Source organism: Macaca thibetana, chromosome 16, assembly GCF_024542745.1.
Source record: "Macaca thibetana thibetana isolate TM-01 chromosome 16, ASM2454274v1, whole genome shotgun sequence".
NCBI lineage: Eukaryota > Metazoa > Chordata > Mammalia > Primates > Cercopithecidae > Macaca > Macaca thibetana.
The window spans coordinates 18,437,827-18,462,718 of record NC_065593.1 but is presented as its reverse complement, the minus strand read 5'-3'; the positions used below and the strand labels follow the sequence as shown (position 1 = coordinate 18,462,718).

At 51.5% G+C, this 24,892-nt stretch overlaps 1 protein-coding gene across 6 annotated transcripts in view; it reads left to right on the top strand.

Moving 5' to 3' along the window:
• Positions 1–24,892, top strand: part of RAP1GAP2 (RAP1 GTPase activating protein 2) — a 276,444-nt gene that overhangs the window by 62,886 nt on the left and 188,666 nt on the right. For 3 of the 6 annotated variants that reach the window (XR_007720507.1, XM_050765816.1, XM_050765814.1), the window contains exon 1: positions 19,153–19,299. The exons of the other annotated variants lie outside the window; for them this stretch is intronic. Coding sequence is in view for 2 of the 3 variants with exons in the window: in XM_050765816.1 (XP_050621773.1) it covers positions 19,193–19,299 (107 nt within the window). In the remaining variant the exon portion in view is untranslated. Of the gene's footprint in view, positions 1–19,152; positions 19,300–24,892 lie in introns of those variants that run through there. 6 annotated transcript variants of the gene reach the window in all.

Here is a 24,892-nt window from a genome sequence, read left to right as displayed (position 1 = left end):
TCAGAGTGCTCTCCAGGGGAGAACATCAAGGTACTGTCAGCCAGAGGAAGGCGCCTGGGCACGGAGCGGGCAGAAAGGCAGGTTGCGCTTCGTCTGGTGACGGGCGTCGGGAGTCTCTGGCCGAGTCAGCTCCTCGTTTCCTGGGGCTCCGTTCCTCTTCATTTTGGATTTTGCGGAAGTCGGTGTCCACAGGACCATCTGTGTCTGGGTCTCAGCCCTGCTTCTTCTTTTTTTTTTTTTTTTTTTGAGACGGAGTCTCGCTCTGTCACCCAGGCTGGAGTGCAGTGGCACGACCGCGGCTCAGTGCAAGCTCCACCTCCCGGGTTCACATCATTCTCCTGCCTCAGCCTCCCGAGTAGCTGGGACTACAGGCGCCCACTAACATGCCCGGCTATTTTTTTGTATTTTTAGCAGAGACGGGGTTTCACCGTGTTAACCAGGATGGTCTCGATCTCCTGACCTTGTGATCTGCCCGCCTCGGCCTCCCAAAGTGCTGGGATTACAGGGGTGAGCCGCCGTGGCTGGTCTCAGTCCTGCTTCTTAGTAGCTATGTGATCCTGGACAGAAGAATTAGCCTTTCTAGGTCTCAGTTTACTCACCTGGAAGGAGGATGATGTTCGCGTTTTTTCTTTTTTCTTTTTTTTTGAGACAGAATCTCACCTTGTCACCCAGGTTGGAGTACAGTGGCATGATCTCGGCTCACTGCAACCTCCGCCTCCCGGGTTCAAGCAATTCTCCTGCCTCAGCCTCTTGAGTAACTGGGATTACAGGCGCCCACCACCACGTCCGGCTAATTTTTTTGTATTTTTAGTAGAGGTGGGGTTTCACCATGTTGACCAGGCTGGTCTTGAACTCCTGACCTTGTGATCTGCCTGCCTTGGCCTCCCAAGGTGCTGAGATTATAGGCATGAGCCACGGTGCCAGCCTCGTGTTCCTTCTTGATGGGGCTGAGAGGATCCAGTGGAGTAGTAAGTGTGGAAGTGCATGCGGCTGTGACATGCTGAACCCAGGGGGTGCTGTGTGCTGCCCTGCAAGGTGATTCTTCCGCTCCAGGGTGAGCAGGGCCTGTCCTTGGACTTGTGCTTTGGACAGTTGGGATGGTGACCTGTACTGGGTTGTTGACCCCTCGGGATGTGTGGGGTCATTCTTCCACAGATGCACATAGCATGGGGCAGAACACTGTCCCACAGAGGGACTGCGGGAGCCCTCTGCGCATTCTCCGAGCTCCAGATGAGGAAGGGAGGAGGGTAGAAGTGGATGAACTGGCACAGTGATTCCCAAAGTGTAACCCGGGGAGATGACATTAGGTGGTAAGAGGATGGGACACGGCATTCCCTCACACTGATCCCCAGAGAGAAAGCTGTTTATTCCCTTTGCAGCCCTCTTTCCGTGCAGCTCACCCCCTCATGGAGAATGTCTCAGTTAGGGGCTAATATGTCTTTAACACCTTTCTAACATTTGCTAACCTTTCTTATTAACAAAGAGAGTGGGTCTCAAGCCTCAGGCCTTGGACAGGCAACAGTGTTTAGCCAGACTGTGATAACATTATTCAATTTTCATTATATTTACTTTTTTCTGGTAGACTTTATTTTTTAAGGTTTAAAAATTATAGAAAAGGTCAGGTGTGGTGGCTCAGGCCTGTAATCCCAGCACTTTGGGAGGCCAAGGCAGGTGGATCACTTGAGGTCAGAAGTTTGAGACCAGCCTGGCCAACATGGTGAAATCCCATCTCTACTAAAAATACAAAAATTAGCGGGGTGTGGTGGCACATGCCTGTAATCCCAGCTGCTCGGGAGGCTGAGGCAAGAGAATCACTTGAACCTAGGAGGCAGAGGTTGAGTGAACCAGTGAGCCAAGATCATGCCACTGCACTCCAGCCTGGGCAACAGAGTGAGACTCTGTCTTAATAATAATAATTAAAAAAAATAAAAAATAAATAAAATTACAGAAAAATTTAGAGTGCAGAGAGTCCCCATATGTTCTATAATCCAGTTCCCTATAACGTACATTAGTATGATCCATTTGCTATAATTAACATTAGTATGGTCCATTTGCTAAAATTAATGAACCTAGACTGATGTATTATCATTAATAACTGAAATGCATGGTTTATTCAGATTTTAGAGTTTTTCCCTAATGTCCTTTTCTGTTCCAGGAACCACATTACATTTAGTTTTCACAGCTCCTTAGACTCCTCTCGGCTGTGACTGTTTCTCAGACTTTACTTGTTTTTGGCAGCCTTGACAGCTTTGAGGCATGCTTGTCACTCAATTTAGATTTGTCTGATATTTTTCTCATTAGACTGCATATAGGTTTTTGAGAGGACGACTACCCAGGTATAGAACCATTTTTCTTTCTTTCTTTTTTTTTTGAGATGGAGTTTTGCTCTTGTTGCCCAAGCTGGAATGCAATAGCGTGATCTTGGCTCAGTGCAACCTCTGCCTCCCGGGTTCAAGCGATTCTCCTGCCTCAGCCTCTGGAATAGCTGGGATTACAGGCATGCGCCACTACACCTAGCTATTTTTGTATTTTTAGTAGAAACAGGGTTTCACCATGCTGGTCAAGCTGGTCTCGAACTCCCAACCTCAGGTGATGCGGCCACCTCGGCCTCCCAAAGTGCTGGGATGACAGGCGTGAGCCACCGCTCCAGGCAGAACCATTTTCATCACATCCTAACAACATGACTGACCACTGTTGATGTTGGTCTTGGTCACCTGGCTGAGATGGTGTTTTTCGTCAGATTTCTCCATTGTAAAGTTATTCTTTATTTTTAAATTTTGATTGATTGATTGAGATGGAGTCTCACTCTGTCGCCCAGGCTGGAGTGCAGTGGCGCGATCTCAGTTCACTGCAAGCCCCACCTCCTGGGTTCAAGTGATTCTCCTGCCTCAGCCTCCCAAGTAACTGGGATTACAGGTGCCCGCCATAACACCCAGCTAATTTTTGTATTTTTAGTAGAGATGGGGTTTCACCGCATTGGCCAGGCTGGTCTCGAACTCCTGACCTCAAGTGATTCACCCGCCTCGGCCTCCCAAAGCATTTGGGATTACAGGTGTGAGCCACAGCGCCCAGCTCTAATTCTTTATTTTCTTCCATCCATACTATTCTGTTCACATCTAAGGAGTAGGGTATTGTATTTTCTTTCTTTGTTTTTTCTTTTTTCTTTCTTTTTTTTTTTTTTTTAAGAGACAGAGTCTTGCTATGTTTCCCAGGCTGGGCTCAAACTCCTGGGCTCGAGTGATCCTCCTGCCTTAGCCTCCTGAGTAGTTGGGACTACAGGCATGAGCCATCATGTCTGGCTTATATTTACTTTACCTTCTATTTATGAGAAATGATTATATCCATTTATGATGTGAACATAAACTCTTGGCTGGGCACCGTGGCTCATGCCTGTAATCTCAGCACTTTGGGAGGCGGAAGTGAGTGGATTGCTTGAGGCCAGGAGTTAGAAACCAGCCTGGCCAATATGGTAAAACCCTGGCTCTACAAAAAATACAAAAATTAGCTGGGTATGGTGGCCAGGGCCTGTAGTCCCAGCTACTCAGGAGGCTGAGGTAGGAGGATTGCTTGAGCCTGGGAGGTGGAGGCTGCCGCGAGCCGTGATCATGCTGCTGCACTCCAGTCTGGGTGACAGGGCAAGATCCTGTTGAAAAAATGAAAAAGACTGGGTGTGGTGGCTCACACTTGTAATCCCAGCTGCTTGGGAAACTGAGGCAGGAGAATTGCTTGAACCTGGGAGTTGGAGGTTGCAGTGGGCTGAGATCGCACCTTTGCACTCTAGCCTGGGCAAGAAGAGCTAAACTCTGTCTCAAAAAACCAGACAAACAAACACAATAAAAAACATGAAGTCTTTATAATATTTAATTTAAAAAACATGAAGTCTTTGAAATATTTAATTTACAAATTAAGTCCATTTATTTTATTTATTTATTTATTTATTTATTTTTTTTTTTTGAGACGGAGTCTCGCTCTGTTGCGTAGGCTGGAGTGCAGTGGCCAGATCTCGGCTCACTGCAAGCTCCGCCTCCTGGGTTCACGCCATTCTCCTGCCTCAGCCTCCCGAGTAGCTGGGACTACAGGCGCCCGCCACCTCGCCCGGCTAGTTTTTTTTTTTTTGTACTTTTTAGTAGAGATGGGGTTTCACCGTGTTCGCCAGGATGGTCTCGATCTCCTGACCTTGTGATCCACCCGTCTCGGCCTCCCAAAGTGCTGGGATTACAGGCTTAAGCCACCGCGCCCGGCCAATTAAGTCCATTTAAAGAAAAATATTAAGTAGAGAGAAAAGTTACAGGAGATATGGGGACTTTTTTTTTTTTTTTTTTTTTTTTGAGACAGAGTCTGGCTCTGTTGCCCAGGCTGGAGTGTGGTGGTGCGATCTCGGCTCACTGCAAGCTCCGCCTCCCAGGTTCTGTCTCAGCCTCCCGAGTAGCTGGGACTACAGGTGTCCGCCACCTCTCCTGGCTAATTTTTTTTGTCTTTTTGGTAGAGACGGAGTTTCATGGTGTTAGCTAGGATGGTCTTGATCGTCTGACCTCTTGATCCGCCCGCCTCGGCCTGGCAAAGTGTTGGGATTACAGGCTTGAGCCACTGTGCCCGGCCGATATGGGGACATTTTAAAAAGCAGGAAAGTCACCTTGGAATGGTAGATATCAGAGAAATGCTAAAGGCAGGAAGGTGTTGAGAGTATGGGCTGGGAACATGGCTGGGGCTCAGTGTCACTTCCTGGCCTGTTCCCCAAATCCCCTTAAGGCAAGGAACAGGAAGTGACTGATGTGGCCTCTGAGAAGTCTCAGGTACAGCCAGGAAGGGCCATGGCTACCCCAGGGATGGGTGTGATGACTCCCCAGGGCCACGGCTTTTCCTCCTTCCCTTCACTCTGGCTCCTCCTGACCCCGCAGCATTCCCGGCAGTTTCTGGCAGGCAGGTGAGGAGGCCTGGGTCGGGGAGGCTGTGGCAGCTGCCTGTGCAGCCAGCCCTGTGTAGTGCAAGCCTCAACCCTCTCTAGAGCTCAGGGTCTGGAAGGCGGTGCTGGGTGTCGGGTCCTTCTGCCCACGTTATCTTGTTTCCTCCACAACCTGGGGGAGTATTGGGATCCTTCTCGTTCTCATCACTCAGGGGAAGAGACCTGTCCAGCTCACCAGCTGCTCAGGGCCCAGGCTTGGGTAATAGGTGAAGAGTTGACCTCCCACCCTTGGATGTGAAACAAGTTACATTCCTTTATTTTTCTAAAAAGCCTTTTAAAAATATAGGCTAGCCGGGTGTGTGGTGGCTCATGCCTATAATCTCAGCACTGTGAGAGGTCGAGGCAGGCAGATCACCTGAGGTCAGGAGTTCGAGACCAGCCTGGTCAACACGGTGAAACCCCACCTCTACTAAAAATACAAAAATTAGCTGGGCGTGGTGGCAGGCGCCTGTAATCCCAGCTACTTGGGAGGCTGAGGCAGGAGAATCCCTTGAACCTGGCAGGCAGAGGTTGCAGTGAGCCAAGATTGCACCATTGCACTCCAGCCTGGGCAACAAGAGTGAAATTCCATCTCAAAAATAAATAAATAAATAAATAAATAAATAATAGATTAATTAATTAAACGCGGTGGCTCACACCTGTAATTCTAGTGCTTCGGGAGGCTGAGAAGGATCGCTTGAGGCCAGGAGTTCAAGACCAACCTGGGTAATAAAGTGAGATCCTCTCTCTCCAAAGGAAAAAAAAAAAAACTTAGCTGGGTGTGATGGTACGTGCCTCTGGTCCCAGCTATTCTAGAGGCTTAAAGCAGCAGGATTGCTTGAGCCCAGGAGGTCGAGGCTGCAGTGAGCTGTGATTGTGCCACTGCACTCCAGCCCGGGTGACAGAGTGAGACCATGTCTCAATATAAATAAATAAAAATATGACTTTGTCCACTGTCTAGGGTTGGCATGAAATACAGTATTTTTAGAGCCCTCCCCAGAGTTATCTAAAAGCCAGGGGTGCTCTAAGAGAGACCTTCGAGTTGAGCCGCTGCTTTGACATCTTTCCTTGGCTGGTGGCGTGAGGCTCTGGATTTGAGCACCCTTTAGACGCCCATCTGAGTTTATCCCTCCAATGTCAGGGCCGAGGGTGGGTCTCCATCCCTGGGACCTCGCTGCCCTCCCCTCCCCTCCCCTCCCCTCCAGGCAATCCAATTCTATCAAGTCAAAAGCCTGGGAAAGTTTTTCTGGGGCAGAAGAAGCTGAGACTCCAGAACATAGAATCCTCCTTCTTTTCTCTCTCTTCCTCCCTTCCTTCGTTCCCCTTCTTTTCTTCCCATGGTATTTATTGCGGGCTAGTGTAGAGCAGACGCCATCCTGAGTGTGGGGTGGGGCGATGACTAAGGTGTGCGCAGCGTCTGCCTCCATGGAGTATACATTCCACTGGGGGCCGGGGGGGCAGAGAGAGAAAAAACAAGCACACACACGAACCAGCAACAACAGAAAACCCAAAACCTCAACCTGGAATAACAATCCTGAAGGAAACAAGCCAGCGGCTAGGTGCAGAATCACTGAGGACGTGCCCCGCAGGTGAGAGGTCAAGGAAGTCCTCTCTGAAAGGCAACATTCTTTTGGGACAGGTCTACGGTGGAGAAACAACTCAGTTAATTCCCCCTGCTCTTTTTTTTTTTTTGAATCGGAGTCTTGCTCTGTCACCAGGCTGGAGTGCAGTGGCGCGATCTCGGCTCACTGCAACCGCCACCTCCCGGGTTCAAGCGATTCTCCTGCCTCAGCCTCTTGAGTAGCTGGGATTACAGGTGCGCGCCACCATGACTGGCTACTTTTTTGTATTTTTAGTAGAGACAGGGTTTCACCATGTTATCCAGGCTGGTCTCGAACTCCTGACCTCGAGCAATCCGCCCACCTCGGCCTCCCAAAGTGCTGGGATTACAGGCGTGAGCCACCGTGCCCGGCCCAATTTTCCCATTTGATGGTTCAGTTACGGTGCATCATTAATAAAGTCTCCTGCCTCCTGCTATCTTGCAGGGTGGGGCGGGGTGGGGCTGAGATGGTTTCCGTCCAGGTTCTCCAAGAAAGGCAAGAGCTTCGCCTTCCCAGAGTCATGCTGAGTGTACTTCTTATTGCTGACATGGGGCCACATGAAGGTCACTACTGGCCTTGCCTGGGGATGTTGTTGGAACATCTTTCCCCCTGTGTCCCTTGCAATATAAGGTGAGATGGATGGTGTTCATAGCACAGATGCTCTCAGCCCAACTCACTAGAACCTTGAAACTGATCCAGTGTATTCAAAAGGAGGACATGATTGGCATACTTCAATCCTTTCGTTATCAGCTGTGATCCATCGTTTGTGATTCATCATTTGTGACCTGCATAGCCCCTGATTCTGCCTTGTGGGTACAGTGAGCAAAGGGTTGGGGTTGGGGTTGGGGGTGGAGGAAACGGACAGAAGCAAAGAGTTTGGAGCCTTGGGTAAAAGGAAGATGGCCAGCGCAGTTTCTAAAGCTGCTTTGGGACTTGCAGGGTTCAGATAGCGGGAACTGAATTTTTTTCCCCTAAGAGTAGACAGGAGATTGCTTAATGAAAGAGCTTTGATTACAACAGGAGTGATGGAGGCTAGACAGCTGGAAGGATTTTCCTTATGGACGTGGGGTGGAAAAGCCTCAGAAAGCAGGGCCTGGTGGAAAGCTTGCATATTGCAGACCTGCCGTTCCTCAGCAGGAGGTTTGCAGCTCAGCTCCTGGCTGGGTGAAGCTGGGATAGTCTGTGAGTTTGTGTCAACACCGAAGGAAGATGAGCTTTGTGTTTACCTTTTAGGCTAAAAGGACTTAATGTTGGGGTGGGAAGGATCATTAACACATCAGTGAGTCAGAGTCCAGAAGGAAACTGTCGTCCTTCCTTCTGTCACGAAGGAAGCTGTTGTCCACTAAGCCAAGCCGGAAAGGCTTTGATTACACCCACCAAGAGGGGCATTTCCCCCTGGAAAGGAACAGCCAACCCAGAGTTCTCTTCAGGGACTGACAGAGGAGAAGGAGATGAATTCAGACAACAGGGAAATAAATTAGAATTTATTAGGAATCGGGTAAAAGGGTTCCCAACCTGTGAATTTTCTTTTTTTTTATTTTTATTTTTTTGAGACGGAGTCTCGCTCTGGCTGGAGTGCAGTGGCCGGATCTCAGCTCACTGCAAGCTCCGCCTCCCGGGTTCACGCCATTCTCCCGCCTCAGCCTCCCGAGTAGCTGGGACCACAGGCGCCCGCCACCTCGCCCGGCTAGTTTTTTGTATTTTTTAGTAGAGACGTGGTTTCACCGTGTTAGCCAGGATGGTCTTGCTCTCCTGACCTCGTGATCCGCCCATCTCGGCCTCCCAAAGTGCTGGGATTTCAGGCGTGAGCCACCGCGCCTGGCCTCAACCTGTGAATTTTCTAGTTAGCTAGGCATGTGAGCTGGTAACCAACCCCTGGCAGTTTCTGCAGTCCACAAGGTGGTCCACAGGAGGTTGAATGAAAGCAGAAGTCAGTGTCGCTGCCTCGTCTGGTCCCGGCCTGCACACTGTGCCTGGTACCCCCATCTCTGCACATGTACGGCACTGGCTATGTAAGTCCTAGCCCAGAGGCACCCAGCAATGCCTCAGTCTTTTTTTTTTTTTTTTTTTTTTTTTGAGACGGAGTCTCACTTTGTCACCCAGGCTGGAGTGCAGCGGCATGATCTCGAAGCTGACTGCAACCTCCGCCTCCCGGGTTCAAGCGATTCTCCTGCCTCAGTCTCCCGAGTAGCTGGGATTACGGGTGCCCGCCACCACGCCCAGCTTATTTTTGTATTTTTAGTAGAGATGGGGTTTCACCACGTTGGCCAGTCTGGTCTCGAACTCCTGACCTCAAGCGATCTGCCCGTCTTGGCCTCCCAAAGTGCTGGGATTCCAGGCATGAGCCACTACACCCGGCCTAGTCTTTCTAAAAAGTCTTGCAAACAGCAAATAGACACAAGTCAGGAGGAAACATGGAGAGCCAGAGAGAGGTTCTACAGATGGGATGGAAAAGCCTCAGGTGCTCGTTCTCATTTTTGTCAAGCTGGGTTATCTGGTTTCCCAGTGAGCTGCAGGATACCGACTCCCATAGCACAGTGAACAAGGCCACTTACAGATGACTTTCACGGTGCTTCCACATTTACTTGTCTTCTCATTTTATTTACAAAATTAATACATAGTTCTTTATTTACAAACTTAATACATAGTCCTTTTTTTTTTTTTTTTTTTTGAGATGGAGTCTCGTCCAGGCTGGAGTGCAGTGGCACAATCTTAGCTGACTGCAACCTCTGCCTCTGGGTTCAAGTGATTCTCCTGCCTCAGCCTCCCAAGTAGCTGGGATTACAGGCGTGTGCACCACCAAGCCCGGCTAACCTTTGTATTTTTAGTAGAGACAGGGTTTCACCATGTTGGCCAGGCTGGTCTCAAACTCCTGACCTCAAGTTATCTGCCTGCCTCGGCCTCCCAAAGTGTTGGAATTACAGGCGTGAGCCACTGTGCCTGACCAATACATAGTCCTTATGTAAAATTTATAAATAGAAGAAAAATATAAAGATAATACAATCACAATCGCAGAGATAGTCACTATTAACCTTTTCCCCCACTGTGAACATTTTCTTTAATTTTTTTTATTATGGAAATTGTCCTGCGAACAAAGTGAATAGAATAGTGTAATGAACTTCTCTTCCCTCAGCTTCAACAGTTATCAACACCTGCCATTCTTATTTCATCTAATTCCACTCTCCACTTTATTATTATTAGTTTCAGCTCTTTTTTAAGGTAAAATTTACATTCATCAAAATGCATAATTTTTTTTTTTTTTTTTTTTTTTTTTGAGATGGAGTCTTGCTCTATCGCCCAGGCTGGAATGCAGTGGCGTGATCTTGGCTCACTGCAAGCTCCACCTCCCAAGTTCAAGCGATTCTCCTGCCTCAACCTCCCAAGTAGCTGGGATTACAGGCTCCCACCCCCAAGCCCAGCTAATTTTTGTATTTTTACTAGAGACGGGGTTTGACCATATTGGCCAGACTGGTCTTGAACTCCTGACCTCAAGTGATCCACCTGCCTTGGCCTCCCAAAGTGCTGGGATTACAGGCATGAGCCCCCGCTTCCGGCCGAAATGCACAAATCTTCATTATACATTTCGGACAAATGGATCCTTCTTCCATCCTGATATAGAATATTTCAGAAAAATCTCCCACATCCAGAGGCAGCCATAGTTCTAATGCTTTTGTATCTTAGATTGTTTTAAAACTTCTTATAAGCTGGGTGCCATGGCTCACACCTGTAATCCCAGCACTTTGGGAGGCTGAGGCGGGCAGATCATGAGGTCAGGAGTTCAAGACCAGCCTGACCAACATGATGAAACCCCATCTCTACTCAAAATACAAAAATTAGCTGGGCGTGGTGGTGGGTGCCTGTAATCCCAGCTACTCTGGAGGCTGAGGCGGGAGAATCACTTGAACCCCGGAGGCGGAGGTTTTGGTGGGCCAAGATCGCACCACTGCACTCTAGCCTGGGTGACAGAGTAAGGCTCCATCTCAAAAAATAAAATAAAATAAAATAAAATAAAATAAAATTCCTAATCAGCCGGTGTGGTGACTCACGCCTGTAATTCCAGCACTTTGGGAGGCTGAGGTGGGTGAATTCCGAGGTCAGGAATTCGAGACCAGCTGGACCAACGTGGTGAAACCGAGTCTCTACTAAAAATGCAAAAAATTGGCTGAGTGCAGTGGCTTACGCCCGTAATCCCAGCACTTTGGGAGGCCAAGATGGGCGGATCACGAGGTCAGGAGATCAAGACCATCCTGGCTAACACGGTAAAACCCCGTCTCTACTGAAAATACAAAAAAAAAAAATTAGCCGGGCGAGGTGGCGGGCGCCTGTAGTCCCAGCTACTCGGGAGGCTAAGGCAGGAGAATGGCGTGAACCTGGGAGGCGGAGCTTGCAGTGAGCAGAGATGGCACCACTGCATTCCAGCCTGGGTGACTGAGTGAGACTCCATCTCAAAATAAATAAATAAATAAATAAAAATAAAATAAAAACACAAAAAATTAGCCGGGCGTGGTAGGGGGAGCCTGTAATCCCAGCTACTCGGGAGGCTGAGACTGGAGAATTACTTGAACCCGGGAGGCAGAGGTTGTAGTGAGCCGAGATTGTGCCACTGCACTCCAGTCTGGGCAACAGTGCGAGATTCCATCTCAATTAAAAAAAAAAAAGTTCTCATCAATGGAATCACATTGTAAGCGTCTTAAGCATGTTTTGGTATCTGGCTTCTTCCACTTAGATCTTGTTTTTGAGGTGCTTCCATGTTGTCACGTGTGTCCATATTTTGTTCGTCTTTATTGTTGAGTGGTATTCCACTGCGTGGATGTGCCACGGCTTGTTGATGGACACTTGGGCTGCTTTCAGACTTTGGTTATTTGTTTTGTTTTGTTTTTTTGAGATGGAGTCTCACTCTGTCATTGAGGCTGGAGTGCAGTGGTTCAATCTCGACTCACTGCAACCTCCGCCTCCCAGGTTCAAGTGATTCTCCTGCCTCAGCCTCCCGAGTAGCTGGGACTACAGGCGTGAGCCACCACGTCCGGCCAACTTTGGCTATTTTGAATAAAATGGTGATGAACATTTTCATGCAAGTCTTTGTGTAGAGCGCGCATGCTCACTGAATCCTTGCAGTAGCTGATAGGATGGCACTATTGTTATTCCCATTTTACAGATGAAGACACTGAGGCACAGAGGGGGTGCATTCCTAGTCCAAGGCTGCATACATAGTAAAAACTGGGGGTAGCTTTGTCTGACTGCAACGTGTTTTTTTAATTTTAAAAAAAATTTTTTTTATTTTGAGATGGAGTCCGGCTCTGTCGCCCAGGCTGGGGTACAGTGGCACGATCTCCGCTCACTGCAAGCTGCGCCTGCCTCACTCCCGAGTAGCTGGGACTACAGGCGTGAGCCACCACGTTTTGGCTATTTTTAAAAAATGGTGATGAACATTTTCATTCTTTGTGTAGAGCGCGCATGCTCACTGAATCCTTGCAGTAGCTGATAGGATGGCACTATTGTTATTCCCATTTTACAGATGAAGACACTGAGGCACGGGGGTGCATCCTAGTCCAAGCCCATACATAGTAAAAACTGGGGTACTGCAACGTGGAGATGGATCCGGCTCCGCCCAGGCTCAGTGGCACGATCTCCGCTCACTGCAAGCTGCGCCTCCTGGGTTCACACCATTCTCCTGCCTCAGCCTCCCGAGTAGCTGGGACTACAGGCACCCGCCACCGCCACCACACCCGGCTAATTTTTTTGTATTTTTAGTAGAGATGGGGTTTCACCGTGTTAGCCAGGATGGTCTCGATCTCCTGACCTCGTGATCTGCCCGCCTCGGCCTCCCAAAGTGCTGGGATTACAGGCATGAGCCACTGCGCCCGGCCCCCATGTGTGTTTTTATTCCCTCACTGTAGTGTCTTTGTACCACAGCTGTTTGGGGCCATTAAGCGTAGGGACAAATGGATGTCTCCCCTCAATGGCCTGTCAGTTCCTAACTGCATTTGAGCTCATGATAGTAGTTGGTATTAATAATAACGGATTTGAGTCACCACAAAGAGGTTCCATCAAACCTGCCTTTATTTTTATCTATTTATTTTTGAGATGGAGTCTCACTCTGTTGCTTACGCTGGAGTGCAGTGGTGCGATCTTGGCTCACAGCAACTTCTGCCATCCTGGTTCAAGCGATTCTCCTGCCTCAGCCTCCCGAGTAGCTGGGATTACAGGCGCCCGCCACTTTGCCCGGCTAATTTTTGTATTTTGAGTAGAGACGGGGTTTCACCATGTTGGCCAGATTGGTCTTGAACTCCTGACCTCGTGATCCACCCGCCTCAGCCTCCCAACGTGCTGGGATTACAGGCGTGGGCCACCACGCCTGGTGTCAAACCTGTCTTTAAAGGACAACAGCATGTTGAGGCATTTGAGGGAAATCTCTAGCTAGGGTCATTACAGTCATAGCAAGCTAGCCAGCAAGGAAGCAAACAAAAAGTTTTGCTACCCAAAGCCCTAGTCGCCTGGAAATCTCACATAGTTGTAATTCGTCATCTCCCGGAGAAGCCAGGCACAGAAGGCGTTACTGGATATATAAAATAGTATATAAATAATACATGTATAAGCAACCACTCTGTTCTCTGGAGAGCCAAACAGAATAGGGTTTTGGAGAGTCTGCTGGTTCTCTCTTTGAAAGACGTTGCTAAGCAATGTTGCTAATATTATGGAAAGACAGCTTCGCTCCCGGCTTTTCCACTCAGCCTCAGAAACCCTAGAGTTGGAAGTGGCTTCGGGAGTAGCAGCAGCTGAGGAGGTTTGGTAATCAGTGAGGCTGGGGGACCTTGGGTTGGAGAGGGACTGTGCTGTAGGCCTCCCAGCCCTCGGCCTCATCAGCTCCCGATTCTCTGGACTGACTCCTGGGCAGCCTCTATGCAAAATAACACCTCTTCCTGTTCATCAGAAATTTCACACACAGAAGGATCCTTTTGAATGTTTTCACTGTGGGAAAAATTATTATAGTCATGCAGCTTAGCAAAAATTCAAAAATCCATAAATGAACTTCAAAAAAGGAAGTATTTTAAATAACTTCAGTAACCCAAGCGATATATGAAGATCTTCTTTCTTCCTCTCTCTACCCACTCTCCGTAATCCCTGAACAGGAAGTCGGCGGGGTTCTGATCGACATCAGGCACTGCAGGCTCCACCTTCGTGGCTCTGGGTACCCAAGCGCAGGGTGCCTGCCACTGAGTGGGATCTGTGGGTTTCCTCAGCGTGGTTTCCTTTCCTTGGAGCTTGGAAATGCCACACAAGTCACGGAGATCCGTTTCCAAAACCTGAGCCAGTTTAGATCCTCTGCTTCATATGACGTCTGTGGCCGCAGGAAAGCTGGGCTGAGCTGAGGTTTCCCAGGCTTGTCTTTGAGGCCTAGGACCCTATTGTGGTGGGATGGACCTCTTGGGGGCTGGTCGTGGGCTCTGGGACGGGATTTTAGAAGCTGGGAGGAGAGTCAGTATGTTGGCAAAGAGTTTTCCTGCATCTCTCTTTTCCTTCCTCTTCTTCTTCTTTTTAATTGGTTATTTATTTATTTACGAGACAGCGTCTTGCTGTGTCGCCCAGGCTGGAGTGCAGTGGCTGGATCTCAGCTCACTGCAGCCTCCGCCTCCTGGGCTCAAGCAATTCTCCTGCCTCAGCCTCCCAAGTAACTGGTATTCCAAGTGCCCGCCGCCATGCCTGGCTGATTTTTGTATTTTTAGTAGAGACAGGGTTTCACCATGTTGGCCAGGCTGGTCTCGAACTTCTGACCTCAAGTGATTCGCCTGCCACGGCCTCCCAAAGTGCTGGGATTACAGGCGTGAGCCACCGCACCCGGCCCATCTCTCTCTTTTCAAAAATAGAAACTGCTTCCCGACCTCAGATGACTGCAATCCTTCCCTTCCCCACGCCTTCCTGCCTCCCTCTTCCCCCTCCTGTCTTCCTCCAAAGGGGGCATCCCAGAGACGCAATTGTGCTGTGGCCCAGCAGGGGGCGCTGATGTACCTGCCAAGAATGGAGGGTTCTTAGCACAGGTGTGAGCGTTCAGCTGTGTGCCGGGGGGCCTCTGAGTGATGTTCCAGAGCAGGTGTGTGATGTGTATACCCTGAAAGGCAGAAGAGAGCGGGGGTGCTGGCCCGTCCTGTCCAAGGCTCTGTTTATAACCCTTGCGTTGTTGCAAAGGTTGTGTGGTCCATGGAATGGCTGGGACCCTGCCCGTGGAGGGGAGGGGCAAGGCGTTTGAAGACACCTGGTTTTCATCAAAAGCCCCACCCTCCTTGCTCCATTGCCCCCATTCATTGCCCCCACCCACCCCCAATCCCAGCCCAGAACAGCGGCAGTCATTCTGCCCAGCAGTGGGGCGCTGGGAGTTAGAGGCTGGGCAGGGGGAGGAGGTGGCATCTGCTGCAGGCTGACTCTGACCAGGGGCACGGGGATCGGTGCTGATTCCCGCTTTCTCATGGATATGTCTCCTGGAGCCTGTCCCCAGGCACAGAAGGCCCTTTTCTTCAGGGCCAGGCATGCGTGTCTGTCTGCCTCAACCCACTGGCCCCTTAGGAACGGGCTGTGCAGCTGTCTGCGCTCTGTTCATGATTAACTTCGCTGTCTTCCGCCTCAGGCCTGATTCCCACCCAGGCCTCCTCAGCCTTTGGAGTTCCCCTGGACTGGAAGAGAGACCTGGGCTGGCAGCTGCCTGGCACTTTGTTCTCTGGGACTGTGAGCTTTGGAGGCTGGAACAGGCCGTGGAGGTCCTGGGAGCTGGGATGCCGTGGGGCATAATTTGGGTGAGGTAGGACCTAGAGGAAGACCCCTTCTCTGCCGTCAGAGACTTCTGCCCTCCGCATTTCCTGTGGTCTGCATGTATCCAGCTTTCTCAGCCCATCCCAACGTGCCTCATGAATGTGGCCTTAGAGCATAGTAATGTCAAAATTCTTCCCTGTTCGTTCTCTTTTGAACTCTGATTTCTTCAAGGATGGTGCCTGGGTTTGGCGCAGGTGTGTCACTAACACCTCACACCACCTGCTTTTTTTTTTTTTTTTTTTTGAGACTGAGTCTTGCTCTGTAGCCCAGGCTGGAGTGCAGTGGTGCCATCTCGGCTCACTGCAAGCTCCGCCTCCCAGGTTCACATCTTTCTCCTGCCTCAGCCTCCCAAGTAGCTGGGACTACAGGCTCCCACCACCATGCCCGGCTAAGTTTTTGTATTTTTTAGTAGAGACAGGGTTTCACCGTGTTCGCCAGGATGGTCTTGATCTCCTGACGTTGTGATCCGCCTGCGTTGGCCTCCCAAAGTGTTGGGATTACAGGCGTGAGCCACCGCGCCCAGCCCGCCTGCTTTTTTAAGGAAGGTGCTTCAAGCTTAGAGCCTTTGTCAGGCAACAGTATTGAGGTAGAACTTAATAAATTTATATTTGTTTTCATGGTAGGAAGGGCAAGTGATAATGGATTTTCATTTAGGGTTGCAAGAACGTTTTCTTTTAAAATTAAGTAAAGGCCGGGCACGGTGGCTCACACCTGTAATCCCAACACTTGGGAGGCCAAGGCGGATGGATCACCTGAGGTCAGGAGTTCGAGATCAGGCTGGCCAACATGGTGAAACCCAGTCTCTCCTAAAAATACAAAATGAGCCCAGCATGGTGGCGCATGCCTGTAATTCCAGCTACTCCGGAGGCTGAGGCAGGAGAATCGCTTGAACCCAGGAGATGGAGGTTGCAGTGAGCCGAGACTGTGCTATTGCACTCCAGCCTGGGTGACAAGAGCAATACAACGTCTCAAAAAAAAAAAAAAAAAAAAAAAAATTAAGTAAAAAAGTAAGTTGATGTAATTAAAGCAAAATAATAAACGGCAGAGCAGCATGACATTAAGACAAAGAATTGTGAAGGAGGTGGCGTGTGGCCCAATTGTGGGAAGCTTTGGCTGGGCTAACTGCACACACTGGCTGGAAATGGTCTTGTTTTGTGGTTTGGTGTGTGTTAACCCTGTTTGTTTCGGGCAGGGATGGTCTTCCATTTTTCTTTCTTGCCCTAGGCTCTTACATAAAGCTGGACATACTGCACATGTTTAATAAACGCTGGTGGAATGGGTAAGCCTAGCATTGATAGTTGTTCCAGTCTCTGCTATTGATGGGTTTTCTTGTGCTTTGGGGTTCCCTCTGTGGGGTGTGGGTGTGATGGGCTGTGGGGGCTGGAGTCGGAGTTAAGGAGGGGAATTGGTGTCTATGCACCAAAGGTGGCGAGCTTGTAGGGCAGGGACAGAAGGATGGAACCTCTTACTGCCTGGAAATTCTACCTCTTAGAGACTCAAGAGTCAGGGTCTGAGAGGCTATGGTTTTTTGGGGGACAGCCTTGTGTTTGCAGCCACACTGGGGTTGTGGAAGGGCTGGGAACCCCAGAATGAGAGAATGAATAATGGAACCTGCTTGGTGGATTTTGTGCCTTCATCATCCCAATTCCCTGTTGTAGTTGTTTGGAGAGATGGGGTCTAACTATGTTGCCCAGGCTGGTCTAGAACTCCTGGTCTCAACTCAAGGGATCCACCTGCCTCGGCCTTCCAAAGTGCTGGGATTACAGGTGTGAGCCACCCCGTTACCCACGGTGCGCTTGACCTGAACGAGCTCCCACACTCTCACCTGCTGGGAAGGAGGGTCAGGCCTTCTGTTGAGGTGCAGCCTTCTGTGTATGCATAAAATACACCCTAGGCTAAGATAGACCTAAGCCAGCGCCCTCATCACCTTCCCTGCCATCTCGCTGAAGCAGTCCATCAGCTAACCTGTGGGTGCTCCGGTGCTGTGTGCTACAGCGCGGCGGGAGAGGGGGGAAGAGAAAGCTCTGGGCTGCATGCCGCTGGGAGCTCTTCCCTCTTCTCTACCAAGGACATTCATGTTATTCTTTTTCCAGACCAATTCTTAAGTCACTACTGGCATAGTACTTGCAGCCCGCCTAACCGCCAATCCCAGGAGTGCGGCCCGGGTCATTCAAATCTCTAGCTATAAAAAGAAGTCCATGGTTATCTATATCTCTGATCCCCCACAACCCCGGCAGTGAGGGGGTGGGGGGCGGCAAGGCCAGTGGTAACGGCCGCTTCATAAATAGACCATTTTACAACCACCCTGCGGCTCCCTCCCCTCCACCCCAACTCCAGTGCCAGCAGGAAGCTGTGGGCATTCGAGAGGCCGGGCTGAAGCCTCAGGTCCTCAAATTCGTTTGCAGTCCCTCTCCCCTCTCCACCCAGCAGGGTCCCCTCCCTGCCTGGATTTTCTGTGTCTGCTTGAACACCAGAGTATAAAACAAACAAACAAGGCAAATTGCCTCAGGGGGGGACCTCTTTGGCTCCAAAGATGGACTAATTGGCTTGCTTTAATTCCCTCCAGCCCCCTGCCCGCTTCCTTTTCCCTAGGGGGGCAAAGCGGTGAGTGATGCTGCGGGGCGGGAGGGGGCTGGGACGCTGGACGGCACGTGGAAGTGGATGAGGGGGCTTGTGAGCGAGACCGTGCGCTGATAGTCGGGACCAGGCCACAGCCCTTTCCCCAGCAGCGGGCGCGACCTTCCGCCCTTCCTTTCCGAAGGAGAGGAGGCTGGCGCGCGGCTGGCAGGGGCGGGAGGGACCACGTGGGGAGTGCGCAGCGCCCAGGCCGGGTGGGCGCGGGGAGCGCGGAGTGGGATGCGCCTGGCCCGCCAGGAGGAAGCGGGGTCGCAGTGAAGTCGGTTATTGACCCGGTGTGGAGTGAAACTCCCAGGGCCGGGAGAGCCAGTGTTCGCGGGGAGCCGACCCAGCCCACCGTGCACCCCCGCTCGGCGATCCTTGCGCCGACTCTGGGGGGAGGCGGGGGCAGAATTCCGCCTCATTCCGCGCCCCATCCATACGCTCCCACCCGGGGACCCGGGCCCGGGAGCTGCGAGCCGGGGCGGGCGCCGGGCTCAGGTGCCCCCTGTAAACGCGGGGCGTCCGGGAGGGGACGGGGACCGCACGCGGGCAGTTTCGTTTGGACCGAGGAGGACGCGCGTTTCCTCTCGGTGCCTGTTTTCTCGCCCTCTGTTTTAAAGGCAGTGACAGCATCGGGGAAGTATCCGGGGCCGGGCCGGGGAGGGCGGCAGCCGCCTCTGCCTGGGGAGGGAGCTCCGGGCCGCCGGCGGGAGTGCGGGCGGGGACCAGAAGACGCGGGCGAGGGGAGGCAGGGCCGGGGCCGGGGCCGGGGAGGGCGCCTGGGAGCCGGGCAGGGGGGTCCCGGGAGCGCTGTCCGCCTCCTCCTGCGCTTCGCCCGCTCCCTGTGCCCCGCGTCCTCCACCATCCGGGCGGCCGAGGCCGGGGCGCGGGAGGCGGGGCCGGGGCGGGTCCCGGCGCGGGCGGCGCGTCTGAGCGGGAGCCGGGAGCCGCCGGCCCGGGCCGCGCCCGGAGCGAGCCTCGGAAATGCCCGCGCCGGGGGAGCGGACGGCGGCTGCCCCGCGGGCCCCGAGGAGACGCTGAAGGTCGCCGGGAGGGAGGGGGGAGCGCGTGGTCACCTGACCCCCGGGGCGCACCTAGGCGGGGCGGGGCCCATGCGAGGCGGAGGCCGGGGGCCGGGGCGCGGGCGCTGGGGCCGGGTGCGGAGCGCGCGGAGCCGGGGCTGCGGGGACGCGGGCGGGCGAGGTCGGGCACCGCGGGAGGCCTCGCCATGTCCCAGCCCGCGGGGAGGAGGCATTGCCGGAAGGCGGGGATCCGCGCCGCCGTGGTGCTCATCGGACTCCTGCACAAATCCCGGAGGCAGAATAAAGAGAAAAGGTAAACCCCGGCGGCGCCGCGGGCCCCTTCCCTCCGCTCTCCTGCTACAGTCCGGTTTTCTTTGGGGTGGACTTTTCGGATGGGTGTTTGGCTCCGTGTTGGTTTGCAAAAAGCCTCCTCTCCAGGTACCGTCGCGGGGAGCGAGTTCGGAGCTTCGCCCCAGACCTTGGCTGGTGCGAGGAGCCTGGGCAGGACCTTGCCGGAATCGGAGGACGGCTGGGAGGGCGCATCGGGGTGGATCCCTGACGGAGGGACCCCAAGTCCGTCGCCCCCAGACCCTGCCTTTGCAGACCGCGGCCCCCTTCCCCAAGCCTGCAGCCGCGGATGCCATTGATCCAGCCCGGGCGGCTCCATGCGCCGGTGTTGCCATTTGCTTCTCTGCAACTTGGCTGAGCCCGCGAGGTGCCTGCCTGGCCGAGATCCGCTTGCTCTGCGCTCGGTGCCGGCAGGCGAGGAGCAAGTTTGGAGGTGGCTCACTCCTCACCCACCCCCTCGCCCCACCGCCGTGGGGTGACTTTGCCTCTTCGCCTTTCTGGTGTTTATTCTTTCGTTTACTCCTGGATGTCGAAAATAGTTTTCTTTAGCTATTTCAGAGACATTTTGGACGACCTGTGTGGTGAAAGGTGTGGGGCTTGGGGTGGGCAAAGGAGGTTCTGGGGAAGCGTTCTGGGCTGCAACCCCAGCTGCAGGTCTGACATCCACCAGACCCCACGGAGCTACCAGGCAGGTCGTTGGCACAAAGCCTCCCTGTTCTGCTAGGGTGCATGGCAGAGCCTCCAGCAATGGGGGGAGGGGAGTGTGAAAGCTGACTGCCCACAGAAATGTTGCCGGGATTTCGTGCAGCTTCCAGTGACCCTGCTGGATCCTAGTTACCGAATGAGTTTTGGAGTGGTTAATACCGCACCCTATAAGACACGGGCAGTGGAGCCAGGGACACCTGGGGGTGACCAGCAGCCGCTGGACATGCCCACAGGCTGAACGTACTTGGGGTGGTGGTAGGCAGGGAATAGGGGGGACTTTGAGAAGCTGGCATGGATTGGCCTTGTGGTGGGTTGTGTCCCATTCCTCTCGTCCCCCCTTCCTATAATGTAGTGTAACAAGATGTTGCCCACTGCACAGAATGAATTTCCCGTGAAATGACATAAGGTGGTTCAGCATGAAATAACATTGAGTCAGCTAGTGAGAAAGTTCTTCCTTTTTCAGTTCTCTGCGAATCCTGTGATTTCTCTGAGGGGAAGTTTCAGGTGGGTGCTAGTCTGCCTGTAACACCTTTTAAACACTTGCTAATCTTCCTTTTGTAGCTAAGAGAGAGCAGACCTCCGGCTCAGGTCCTCTGAGTGGGGAACAGTTGCCTGGCTAGAACTTAGGTTGTTTTTCTTTTTCATTTATTTTTAGGATTCTCTCCTGGTTAATGGCCAGTGGTACTGATTTTTTTCCATTTGTGGCAGTGATATAAAGCATCACTTTAAATTAAACATATGAAGTCACAGGAATGAATCAATTAAATTAATTAATTAATTAATTTTTGAGGAGGCATCTCACTCTGTTAGCCCAAGCTAGAGTGCGGTGGCACCACCTTGGCTCACTGTAACCTCCGCCTCTGGGGCTCAAGCAATTCTCGGGCCTCAGCCTCCCGAGTAGCTGGGACTACAGGTGCCCACCACCATGCCCAGCTAATTTTTTGTATTTTAGTAGAGATGGGGGTTTCACCATGTTGCCCAGGGTGGTCTCAAACTCCTGAGCTCAGGCGATCCACCTGCCTCAGCCTCCAAAGTGCTGGGATTACAGGTGTGAGCCACCGTGCCCAGCTGAAATGAATCTATTTAATAGAAATCATAGTAATAATAGTACAAGTGTTATCAAATATAGTGGAAATCCTGCGAGTGGTCTAGGAATGGCTGATGCCAGGGACGTGTGTGTCTACCAGAGGAAGCTGCCATGGGAACTCTGGAGCAATGTTCCAGGGCCTGAGTCCGTCTTCCCCTGGACTTGAATTCCCTTCCGTGCTCTGCCCTTCAGCATTTTATCTGTAGAGTGATGGTGAGCAGGGCAACTCTCTAAAGCCAGCAGGATGTATGGGACAGCTGGTCTGAGACAGCCTGGGCCTGCTTCGAGGGCTGGAATGGAAAATGGGCTCGATAGAAAGGCAGACGCGTGGGACCAGTTCTTGATTCTGAGTAGAGAATGGGTGGTGGTCCGGAGGGTGGAGAGGAAAAGACCCCTGCACAGATAGCAAGAAGTTCTCTTTCTGGCTCATCTGTTGACTATGGTGTGATGGTAGATTTCATCCCTGTGAGCCTCAGTTTCTGCCTCCCCACAAAGGACTGTGAGACTCAAGTCAGATCGTGTGAGTGGAGATAGGACAGAAAGGTACGAAGTGCTACGTGAGGGTAAATGGGGTTTGATCAGAACTGTTCCCCCTCTTCTCTCCTTGAGCCTACACTCCTGCTGACCAAGGTCAGAGGTCTGGTGGTGACAGCCACACCAGTAGCAGTCAAGACCAGCCATGCGTGGGCCAAGGGGGCAGCCTGGTGGGTATGAGCGTGGGCAGAACGAGTCTGTGAGTGGTGGGGGGTGCAGTGAGGCCCAGGGAAGGACCTTGATAGGGACAGGGAGGGATTGGCTGGGGCCCGTAGAGTCCTTTCTTTTTTCCTGAGTGCACCGTGCTCTTGCCTGCAATGCAGGCAGACATCGGTGGCCTTCCCAGCCCCTGGCTTCATCCCATTCTTCTGTCGCTCCAACCATCCTGATGGCTTTGGCCATGGACTTAACCTACCCAAGGAGAAAGAGTGATTGGTTTCATCATGACACTAAGTGACCTCTGTTTCCTTTGCTGTATCTGGAGTTTCTTTGTCTTTAAGCATCTGAAATCAGTGCAGCGAACACTATTGACCCTTGCTCTGCGGGCGCTGGTGGCCATGGGAGGCCTGGAGCAGGCTGAAGCTGCCGGCTTCTCTTAAGCACTCCCCAAACTCCATGCTGGGCATTAAATTTGATGAGTTCTTTCTTCCACCCCCTCTCATCACAGGATGGGGTCAGGCTCAGGCCCCTTCTCCCAGAAGCCTTGATCCATCCATCGATCTTCCCAGCACCTTTAATTGACAGGCTTGTGCAGATAACACTCTTGGCTCTTAGCTTTAAGGGTCGAAACGGTTGTGTGTGGCTTGCAGGGGCCACCCAGTGGTCTTTGTCATCCTCCTGCTCTCTCCAGGCCAGTTGGAAATATTGCGTATTAGGGGACAGGACAGGGAGGTGTACCAGGCAGGGTGGTAATGAGACAGGTGTCCCATCCAGTCCTAGAACTAGGAGACTCCCAGGCAGTCTTGGTAGTTCCCAAGAACTGTGCTCCACGTTCCAACTTCAATTTCCCTTTTCGAGAAGTGGGCGTGGTGCTCATCATCTTGGACCTGACCGTGCTGTACGGGAGCTCTAGGGCAGCCTGGAGGTGATGGCTCTTTCTGCCCATCTTTCAGGGTTTCTAGCACATGGGATCCTGTTAAAACAGCGGCGTGTCTGAGAGGGGATTGCATTTGAGCATGGCTCCTAGGAGACACCTGGATAAGCCTTCCTCAGAGACTGCGGTTTGGAAACCGCTTCGATTTTCAGAACCTGCTTCTTATGGATGTTGGTAGTGGGGAGCTTGGCTTCCTGAGGTGGACAACAGGCACGTTTGCTGGGAAGGACAGAGGCAGAGAAACACAATCAAAATATGTACGTTCTTGGCCGGGCGTGCTGGCTCACGCCTGTAATCCCAGCACTTTGGGAGGCCGAGGCGGGTGGATCACCTGAGGTCAGGAGTTTGAAACCACCCTGGCCAACATGGCAAAAACCCGTCTCTACTAAAAATGCAAAAAGTAGCTGGACATGGTGGCAGGTGCCCGTAATCTCAGCTATTCAGGAGGCTGAGGCAGGAGAACTGCTTGAACCCGGGAGGCTGAGGTTGCAGTGAGCTGAGATTGTGCCACTGCCCTCCAGCCTGGGCAACAGAACGAGACTCTGTCTCAAAAAAAAAAAAAGTACGTTCTGAAAGATGTGGATAAAGTCAGTGTGGCCTTGGGTGTGACTTTCTGAACCAGAGACAGGTCATTTAGCATAAATGAAAACAAATCCACTTCTTACAGTGGGTAGTTATTTTAGGACAGCTCCCATCATGGAGTTTATGAAGAGGAAGATATGGATTCTCTCATCATTCAGCAAATTCTGGCAGGTTCTCAGGGGACAGCCTCGAATCTAATGAATGTGATCCCTTTCCTGTGGAGTATCATACCTGGTGGGTTATTCTTGGGTAGAAAAATCCTATCACAATTTTTTTTTTCAACATTTTGTTGTGAAAATTCTCAAGCATACACAAAAGTAGAGAGAATAGGGTAACATAATGCCTAGTTCCAGCCATTATCAATTGATGGCCCCAATCTTGTTTCATTTATTTACCAGTGCACTCCTCCACCAGATTATTTTGAAGTACATCTCAGACATTAGATTTCATTCTTAAATATTTCAATTTATATCTTAAAGATAAGAATTCTTGGCCAGGCACGGTGGCTCACACCTGTAATCTCAGCACTTTGGGAGGTCAAGGTCGGAGGATCACCAATGGAGCCCAGGAATTTGAGATCAGCCTTGGCAATATAGTGAGACTCATCTCTACAAAAAAAAAAAAAAAAAAAAAAAAATAGCTGAGCCAATAGGTGCTATGTGCCTTTGGTCCCAGCTACTCAGGAGGCTGAGGCATGAGAGTTGCTTGAACCCGGGAGGCAGAGGTTGCAGTGAGCCAAGATAGAGCCACTGCACTCCAGCCTGGGCAACAGAGAAATAAAAAAAAGTTAAGAATTCTTTAAAAAACCCATAACACTACCATTATTATACCCCTCTAAATTAACAGTGATGTCTTAATACCATATTTAGTCAGTATTTGAATTTCCCCAGTTGTCTTGTAAAAGTTTTCAAAAGTTTTTTTGAAGAAGAATTCAAACAGTACTATGTGATAGGTGATGTGTCTCTTAATCTGTGTTTTCCTCCAACTCTTTTTTTTTTTTTTTTTTTTTGACGCGGAGTCTTGCTCTGTGCCCCAGGCTGGAGTGCAGTGGCGCGATCTCGGCTCACTGCAAGCTCCGCTCCCCCGGGTTCACGCCATTCTCCTGCCTCAGCCTCCCGAGTAGCTGGGACTACAGGCGCCCGCCACCTCGCCCGGCTAATTTTCTTGTATTTTTAGTAGAGACGGGGTTCACCGTGTTAGCCAGGATGGTCTCGATCTCCTGACCTCATGATCTGCCCGTGTCGGCCTCCCAAAGTGCCTCCAACTCTTTTTTTTTTTTGAGACAGGGTCTTGCTCTGTCGCCGAGGCTGGAGTGCAGTGGCACGATCTCAGCTCACTTCAACCTCTGCCTCCCGGTTTTAAGTCATTCTCGGGCCTCAACCTCTCAGGTAGCTGGGATTACAGGTGCCTGTCACTACACCTGGCTAATTTTTGTATTTTTAGTAGAGATGGGGTTTCACTATGTTGGCCAGGCTGGTCTCGAACTCCTGGCCTCAAGTGTTCCACCCACCTTGGCCTCCCAAAGTGCTGGAATTACGGGAGACAAGAGCCACCCCG